This window comes from Zootoca vivipara, chromosome 8, assembly GCF_963506605.1.
Source record: "Zootoca vivipara chromosome 8, rZooViv1.1, whole genome shotgun sequence".
Taxonomy (NCBI): domain Eukaryota; kingdom Metazoa; phylum Chordata; class Lepidosauria; order Squamata; family Lacertidae; genus Zootoca; species Zootoca vivipara.
In genome coordinates this window covers 66,086,181-66,095,483 of record NC_083283.1, presented here as the reverse complement: position 1 = coordinate 66,095,483, position 9,303 = coordinate 66,086,181, and the positions used below count along the sequence as shown (strand labels likewise).

The 9,303-nt window shown below is 43.3% G+C and overlaps 1 protein-coding gene across 1 annotated transcript; it reads left to right on the top strand.

Annotated features, from left to right (window-relative positions):
* The first annotated feature begins 620 nt into the window (after positions 1-620).
* On the top strand, positions 621-8,840 carry LOC118089835 (leukocyte elastase inhibitor). The gene is made up of 7 exons (XM_035124831.2): positions 621-727; positions 2,650-2,825; positions 4,064-4,201; positions 4,923-5,040; positions 5,509-5,651; positions 6,910-7,077; positions 8,176-8,840. Exons 2-7 carry the CDS (start codon positions 2,658-2,660, stop codon positions 8,581-8,583), a joined length of 1,143 nt encoding a protein of 380 aa, XP_034980722.1. The 5' UTR covers positions 621-727; positions 2,650-2,657; the 3' UTR covers positions 8,584-8,840.
* Positions 8,841-9,303: the final 463 nt, after the last annotated feature.

The window sequence follows — 9,303 nt, the reverse complement described above, 5'->3', positions numbered from 1 at the left end:
GTCAAAATGCAAGTAGATAAATAGGAACCGCTACAGCGGGAAGGTAAACGGCGTTTCCATGTGCTGCTCTGGTTTGCCAGAAGCGGCTTTGTCTGCTGGCCACATGACCTGGAAGCTATACGCCGGCTCCCTTGGCCAATAATGCGAGATGAGCGTGCAACCCCAGAGTCGGCCACGACTGGACCTAATGGTCAGGGGTCCCTTTACCTTTACCTAATTTATGGACCTAATAGGTATCTAAAGCCATTTGCACATAACAAAATATGTGATATTTTAGGGAGCAGGCTAGCAGGCGAGGCTCATTATTTACGTACACCATAGAAGCCTACACAATTTGCTACACATGTTGCTGTATGTATGTAGGTTTTGTTTTGTTTGTTTTTTATCTTATATTTTGGAAATGTACATCCAGTTTTTTCCCTTTTAATTTTTTTGGGGGCCCCCAAGAGAGTGGGGCCCTAAGCTATAGCTTGTTTAGCTTAAACGTAAATCCGGCACTGTTTCTGGTCTCCCGTCCCGTCGCACCCCTGCAGCGCCCTCCGGGTTCCCTCCGTCGAAGGGCGGCGCCTAAGGCGTTGCTCCGCTTTCTGTCTCCCCTCGCGGCGCTAGACCTGCCCTGGGCGCCTCCCTCCGCCCTGCCTTCCAGCCTCTTTCAGTAGAGCAGGGTTCCCTCGACGGCGACTGAAGCTCCACGGAAACTTCGCTCTGGGTCCTTGCCGCCCATCAGGTAAGAAAAAGCACCATTTCTGGCCCCGCCGTTGCAGGAGCGCAAAGAAGGGAGCGGAGAAGCCTTTGCCTCGAGGGGCGCGCGCGGCTCGCTCCGAAGGGCGCACAGCCTGATCTCCACATTTCGCCCCCTCTCGGCTCCCGAGCCGAGGAAAACTCTTGCAGAAGAAATGCAGGGATTCATTGGGCGGAGCTGCTGACATCCGATCCCCGGGGGCTTGGATTTCTCAAGAAAGGGACGGGTCAACCGGTGCAGCCCCGTTGAATGCAAGATCTTGGGCAACTGCGTTATTCTGAGTCAGCTGGCTCAGTACTGCAGCCCATGGGCGTAGCCAAGATTTCTTGGCGGGTGGAGAGACACGTACGGTAGCTAGGATTTATGTTGGGGGGGGGGTAGGACACCCACCAGCCATCACCCTTTGCCTGGCTCTCTCTAGCAGGTTCGGAATGAAATGTCTCAATAACAATTGTTTTTAATAATAAAAATAATTTATTATTTATACCCTGCCACTCAAATTACTTTCTTTTGATCCCAAGTGCTGGGGGTGGGAGTGGTGTTGGAATCTGTCAAAATATTTCCACGATTTCTACTTTGAGTTAAGTATTTTTATTTATTTACTTGATGCTCCCCCTGGCTATGCCCATTCTGCAGCCCACACTGCCTGGTAGTCGAGGCTTTCATATGGCCTGAATATACCGAGATTAAACCTGCAGGCAGAGCAGTTCTTCTTCTTCTTCTTCTTCTTATTATTATTATTATTTTATTTATTTATACCCATCCCATCTGGCTGGGTTTCCCCAGGGCGGCTTATAGCACATATAAAAACATAGTAAAACATCAAACATTAAAAAACAGTTTTAAAAATCCTGCATGCCACAGATATTTTATGGAGAAGAGTTCCTGCTGTTGATATCTTTTCCCCATCATCCCTAGCCTTTAAAGCCCTAAATGACCTCGGTCCAGTATACCTGAAGGACCGTCTCCACCCCCATCGTTCTGCCCAGACACTGAGGTCCAGTGCCGAGGGCCTTCTGGCGGTTCCCTTGCTGCAATAAGCCACGTTACAGGGAACCAGGCAGAGGGCCTTCTCGGTAGTGGCTCCCACTCTGTGGAACGCCCTCCCAAAAGATGTCAAAGAGAAAAACCAGATTTTTAGAAGACATCTGAAGGCAGCCCTGTTTATGGAGGCTTTTCATGTTTAATCAATTATTTTATTTTATTTTTCTGTTAGAAGCCGCCCAGAGTGGCTGGGGACAGGGTATAAATAATATATTATTATTATTATTATTATTATTATTATTATTATTATTATTATTCTGTCAGGGAAAGAGCTGGGAAGCTTGGGTTTCTGTGTTTGGCAGAGGGAGGAGTCCAGAGTTTGCCACTTTAACAGAAATCCAGCAGGTGGAGTTTTTCCTCTCTGCGTGAATGAGACAAACAGAACTTGCTGCTTCTTTGGCTGCCAGGCTGATAATAAAATCCTAGAAGCGTAGGGACCCTGAGGGTCATCCAGTCCAACCCCCCTGCAAGGCAGCTTCCTCTCCTAAATTGCTGCTCACCTGGGATAGCCGTGTGCCTGGAAGGTGCATTTAGAGGCGACTCAAGACAGGTTGCTGAGCTTACCAAAGCTCATTCATGTGGATCTAGCACTTGGTGGTTGCAGGGAGATTTTAGAAAGTTTGTTAACTTGAAGAGAATTTGGGGGAAGAGGCCTTTTTGGACATACCAAGCTGCTGCCCCATGGCACTATCACAAAAATATGTGGACAAAGGCAGAGAGAGACCATAACTTTATTTGTTATTTTGTGACACGCCTGCCTAAGTCAGATTCCTGTTTTCCTGACTGATTGTGTGTATGTGTTGGTCAAAAGTAATACGTGTAACAACATGACATAGTTTTTCTTTTATTTCCATGCTTTTCAGATTCCACCATGGAGAAACTGGCTAATGCAAACACACATTTTGCCCTTGATCTCTTCCAAAAGTTCAGTGAAGCCGACAAAACAGGCAACATCTTTTTTTCACCGCTTAGCATATCTGCTGCACTTGCCATGGTTTCCTTGGGGGCTAAAGGTAACACAGCCAAACAACTCTCAAAGGTTAGCAAAAAAAAAATTTAAAAAATCTTTTCAGGTTTTATCTTGATTTCTGGTTATTTTTCTAAGGCTGTTCAGCTTCAATCATTTAATATCCCACAAAGTAGGAGCAGTTTCGTTGAGATTTAATTATGCATCAGAATGTTGCTGTTTGTAGTCCCTGATTTCATGACAGCGGTGTGTTTCTTTCCATCATGATAGTAACGCAACAGGGAAATAAAGCTAATTATTCTCCTTCCATGTCCTAAAATGGGGAGGACATAGTAAAACCTTGTTATATTCCTTGTTGAGCCTAAATCAAAAGCCAGCCCGCTCTTTTCCGAGATAACAAACAGAATAGCATGTTCTAAGGATTCTCAAGCTTCAAAAACACACACACACATTCAGATACCTTCAAAGAGCCAAGCCCAGTCCTTTTGGCAGGTGATTGAATCATAGAGTTGGAAGAGACCACAAGGGCCATCCAGTCCAACCCCCTGCCAAGCAGGAAACACCATCGAAGCATTCTTGACATATGCCTGTCAAGCCTCTGCTTAAAGACCTCCAAAATAGAATCATAGAAATTGATTGCAGCCCATTGGCATATTTCGGTCCAGGGGGCGCCTCTTGATTAATACCAATTGTCCAAATCATGCCGGAGATAGAGGCTCATCCATGGCAGAGGCACACTCCCAGGTCGCACCCCCTCTGCCTTTCAAGCTGGCAGACGCAGGCTTGAGCAGCACAGTGGGGCGCAGTGAGCTCCCCAGACCCCACTGGGGAACATAGCCAGGATTTTTGCCGCACAAATCCTGGCTTTCCCCTTCCTGAACCTCCTCGCTGCCTGCGTAGGGCAGCGAGGAGCAACCGCCATTGACTTGTGACGAAGGGCGGAAACCTACCGGTATTCTGTTCTGTTCCTGGCACCCAAGGCTATTACAAGAAAGTGCATAGGTTCAGGCCCTGGTGAGGCCTCAGTTTCCCCCTCGCCTCTCTGTAAGCAAAAGCATTAGAGACTTATAAAATGAAATTTAAGTACTCAAGGAAAAGGAGCACCTCGGTGTGGAAAGGCAAGATATAAATCTAAACAACGAAGAAATGTAACCATCCTGGCCAGATTGTGATCATGTTGTGTGCATGTGTATGTTTACCATTGTGATGACAGTGTTGTGTTGTGCAGTGGTCAATGCCAGTTAGGAGAACAGATTTATTCGATTGGTCCTAGTGATAATAAGTTAGGACTTCTCTTTCCCCTTATGCAGACATTTCACTTTGATGTCGTCGAAGACCTTCACTCAAGATTCCAGGCACTGAATACCGACATTAACAAGAGCGGGGCACCCTATACATTGAAGCTTGCTAATAGGCTGTTTGGAGAAAAGACCTACACTTTTTTGCAGGTAAGTTAATTGCTGGGATATAAACGAAACTCTGAAAAATTAGCTGGATAAGAGATTTGCTTTTTATTTCCCTAGATGTGGAACTGGGGGTGGTGGGGTTGTAATACTTCATTTAGGAGAATTGGTATGCTATGAAACTGCTACACCAGAACATTAAAAGCCACATATGTCAAGCTCAAAAACAAAGTGCTGCCTCTTATAGGTTGTGGGTATTTTTTTGCCGGCTTTATTGTGTTTGACATTCCTGGATAAAGCTAAACATTCAAATTAGTTTACAACATCACATTCATTTGTATTGAAACTGCTTTTATAGAACACTTTCGGATTGTCTCTTCTGTTTAGGTAGACCTTTTCCACAGGAGTGTCTTTGCACAGAATGGGAAAAAACCCCAAACTACTACTACTAATAATAATTTATTACTTATACTCCCGCCCATATGGCTGGGTTTCCCCAGCCACTCTGGGCAGCTCCCAACAGAATTAAAAGCACAAGAAACCATCAAACGTTAAAAACTTCCCTAAACTGGGAATTCAGTGTTTTTACTAATTCGTGCATTATGAGAAATCTGGCATTCTTTCAATAGATAGGAAACCATGCCAACAAAAGTAACTGTTGCCCCCAGCCAGGAATGGGAAGACCAATTGCATTTATAGTTCACAGGTGGGTGATAACTCCCCCACCCCTTTGTACATTGATATCTGTCTTCTGTGATTTCTCCAGGATTTCTTGGCTAGCACCCAGAAAATGTACGGAGCTGAGTTAGCCACAGTGGATTTTCTAAATGCTTCAGATGATGCACGAAAGCAAATTAACCAGTGGGTTGAGAATCATACAGAAGGTGAATGGCGCTTGGAAAACTTTCAACTTAGAGAATCATAGAATCGTAAAGTTGGGAGGGACCACGAGGGTCATCTAGTCCAGCCCCCTATGATAAAAGAATATTTTGCACAATGTGGGACTTGAACCCACGACCCTTAGCTAAGTGTCTCATGCTTTACTGACTGAACTACCTTAATTTCTTTTTTAAAAATTAGGAAGGACTAGCAGGGTTTGTTTTCCTTCCTTCCTTCCTTCCTTCCTTCCTTCCTTCCTTCCTTCCTTCCTTCGCTTCAGCCCTACCTTGTCTCCAGTCAGATCCTGATTTAATAAGCCAGGATATGGATGAGTTTCAGGCATATCCGCACGCTTGCTTCACAAAAGCAGCAAAACAAGCCACTGAGCCACCGTTATCCACAGCCTCCTGTCATGTCTGAACCAATGTCTTGATTCTTACAGAGCTAATTTGTTCTGTAACTTCAATTTCCAGGTAAAATCCATGACTTGTTATCCGAAGGCTCTTTGAATGAACTGACCAAACTTGTTTTGGTAAATGCCATCTACTTCAAAGGCAGCTGGGCAGAGAAATTTCAAGAGGAGGACACTGAGGAACTCCCTTTTAGACTCAGTAAGGTAACAAAAGGCCTATATTCCATACATTCCGCTGTCCTGTTATCACCGTCTTATAAAGAGTTGTACCCGAAGTAGCGCTGAGTAACACTTCCCATCAGTGCTAAAATTTCTGTTTTGTGCAACAGGACTTCCCCACTTGTCCTCCCCTCCCATGTGCTCTCTAAATTTGTTCCAGGGGTTCTGGAGCACATCTGGGGAGGGTGTGGGGTGTGCGTGAAGAGGAGGGAAGTCCTTACACTGAGAGAATGCATTCGTCGGATGCTACCCAAAATTTAGGTGTAAGGGTGATAGTCAACTTGCTAATACTTTTTTTAAGCAGCTCTAAAACACATAAAGGTTATTTGTGCATGTATAAGGGGAGGTGGTTGTAGGGTTAGATGTGGGGATTATTTGCAGAAATAATATATTCATGTTATGTACAATGTTGAAGGTGTATGGCAATTAACATGTAATGCGAATTAATTGAAAATAATATTTAAAAAATTAAGGGCGTGGAAGGTTATTTGTGCATGACTGGGAGTAAAAGAAAATGTGGGTGGAACACCTCTGGATTCAACCCAGTGTGTTCTATGGATGTAAGCTATTAAATCTGAACCAATATTTTCATTTTGAAATATTTTATTGAGCTTTTATTGGACTTCAGTTTCCATTGACCAGCTTCAGTGCTTGAAGGAGAACAGCTGAAAAGAATAAACAAATTTTGCTTTAGTAATCCGCTTGCTTGATTATCTTTGTCTTTAGATGACGAAAAGCAATACTGAGTGTGCCATGAACTGATTAGAATGTGAATGGTTGCATTCCTTTCCACACTTATCCCTAGGAGTAAGTCCCAATGAACTCAAATCTAACTTTCTTCTGAGTAGGACCCCTCTGTAACAGCACAACTGTTAACAGAGTTTTGGAAAGAACCTTTTTCTTTGCACAAACTCTTAGGTGTCTAAACATACCCTTTCACAGTGGTACCTCTGGTTGCGGACACGATCCATTCCGGGGTGCCGTTCACACCCCGAAAAGTCTGTAACCAGAGCAGCGCTTCTACGCATGTGCGAAGCGGGGTAGAGTGTTTCTGTGCATGTGCAAACCGCGCAGAACGCTTCTGCGTGCGCGGCGAAATCTGGAAGTAAACACTTCCGGGTTTGCTGCGGTGTTCTTAACCCGGAAAAAACCACAACATGAAGCGTTCACAAGAAGAGGTATGACTGTAGTGGCAATATGTTTTTGCATGCTCATAGTTGTGCATTTTTTAAAAACTACCCAGAAGGAAAAGAAGACGGTGAAGATGATGTTTCTGAAAAAGGAGCTTCCTTTGGGATATATCCCTGAGTGTAAATGCCGTGTACTGGAACTTCCGTACAAGGGGGACAAACTTAGCATGTTAATCCTGCTGCCTGATGACATTGAGGATAACTCCACTGGCCTGGAACAGGTGATTCTGGTTTCTCCCTTTCTTTCTCTATTATGATTTTTTCAAATGGCCCATTGCCAATAGTTATTTTTAAAAAAACAACAAGCTGTAGTTGCAGTGCAGCAGTTCATGGTATATGCATGTGAAATTGACATCAGCATTTATTTATTTTACTCTATTATTAATATTATTGATTATTACAGCTGAGTCTTCATAGAATTGTAGAGTTGGAAGTGACCCTTGGACATCTAGTCCAACCCCCTGAAATGCAGGAACATGCAGCTGTCCCATACAGGGATCAAACCTGCAACCTTGACGTTATCAGCACCACGCTTTAACCAGCTGAGCTATCCAGTTGATTGTCGAAGAAATATTCTTGGATAATATATGAAGCATGCCTCTCTTTCGCAGGACCGTTTTACTTTTCTGGATCAAAGACTGTGTTTCTGAGAGGACGGAGAGATATCGGAGGCTCTCCTTGCAGAAAACCAAAGCAGAGCCCCTGGCTTCTTCAGCACAGGCTATGAATTATCTGCAGATCGATTCATTTGCAGTTTTGAAATCAAATAGGGACAAGTTTGACTTGCCTTCAAAATATGTTGCTTTGACACATTTTTCATACCATTCTACAGTTTCTAAAGACCACTGAGTATACAGGAGTGGCTAAATGCTTTTGGGAGTATTTCCGTGTGGAATTTTAGATTTTCAGTCTCTCTGTGTGTCTTATACTTGCTAATGTCATTTTTTTTCTTACACGAATCCCCATTAAAGCAGGAGCTGTTCTAGAGACCGGGTTTCCTTTTATGGGACCAATGCTGTGTTGAGTATCGTATTTTCTCTTCCAACAGATAGTGAGTCTCCGAGGCCTTGGGTAGCAAACTGTCTTTTCCCAGCCCTGGTACCGGGTACCATTCTGTGGTGGAAATAAATGAAGTTAAAGTTGGGGTCCCCTTCTTGAATATTTAGTTCTCCACAGACGCTCCCTAGCTTTCCATTCTGGCTTTCTATAAAAGCGTTGTTGTTTGTTGTTGTTTGTTGTTTGTTGTTGTTTTACATGAAGTAGATATATTTGAGCTGCAATGGCATATTAAATTCATCCTCTCTCTCTTTAAATTCTAGCTGGAGAAGCAGCTCACCTTAGGAAAGCTCCAAGAGTGGACACACCCAGGAAAAATGTACAGCAACTCTGAAGTTAGGGTGCATCTGCCAAAATTTAAGCTGGAGGAGACCTATGATCTTAAAACTCCCTTGGCAGAATTGGGAGTGCTGGATGTCTTTGACAGCGGCAAAGCAGATTTGTCTGGAATGTCAGGAGCCCAGGACCTCCATGTGTCCAAAATTGTTCACAAGTCATTTGTAGAAGTGAATGAAGAGGGGACAGAAGCAGCAGCAGCAACCGCTGCTATGATAATGTTATGTAGTTTGCCATTGGAAGAGGATTTCAACGCTGACCATCCCTTCCTATTTTTTATCCGCCACAACCCAACAAAAAGTATTCTTTTCTTTGGCAGATTTGCTTCTCCATAAAAAGTAAAAGAAATGGATTAACCACGTGCCCTCAGATCTGCTCCTCAAAAAACACTCTTTGTTTCTTTGCTTTTTTGAGAGGGAGAGAAAGAAGAAACATTACTGGGCACAAAGTTTTTCCAGAAACCTATTTATAAGAGAAGTGGCTTTTCGTGCATTCCTTTGCTGCCTGTCATTAGCTAGCTTTTGGTTTATTGCATTGTGACACACTACTTAAAACGATGCCATTATAGTAAAACTATGCAATATATATCTGATTTAATAGGAGTGTTTGTTTTTTAAAGAATAGATGTTGTTCCAAAGCTGGATGTGAATTAATTTGGGTAATCTGTTAAATCTTTGTGTATCATGGTGCCCCTTGTCTTCTGCAGCCTATCTTGCTCTTTGAATTTGAATTTGAGTTTGAATTCTCAAACCTGAGAAGTTGTTGTCGGCTACTCTCATTTCACAGCAAAATAAAAAAATTCCTTTAGGTATATTTATATTTAGGTATGAGCTTTCGTGTGCATGCACACTTCTGGAAAGAACCTTTTTCTTTGCACAAACTCTTTTCTCAAAGCAGCTGTTTTATTACAGAGAAATTTCAGGAACAGACTGGAAAGGGAAGTTGCTGAATTGGAAATCATTACCAAGCTTAAAACCATGGAAGCACCTGGGATGAATAGAGACATCGGATTCTTATCTCATTATGCATGATCAAGCTTTCTTTAGCACCTCAGC

Excerpts from the sequence above, each read along its gene's own strand:
- LOC118089835 (XM_035124831.2), top strand. The coding sequence starts at position 2,658 with ATGGAGAAACTGGCTAATGCAAACACACATTTTGCCCTTGATCTCTTC. Across the intron at positions 2,826-4,063 it reads CAGCCAAACAACTCTCAAAG|ACATTTCACTTTGATGTCGT; the intron begins GTTAGCAAAAAA and ends CCCCTTATGCAG. Across the intron at positions 4,202-4,922 it reads AGACCTACACTTTTTTGCAG|GATTTCTTGGCTAGCACCCA; the intron begins GTAAGTTAATTG and ends TGATTTCTCCAG.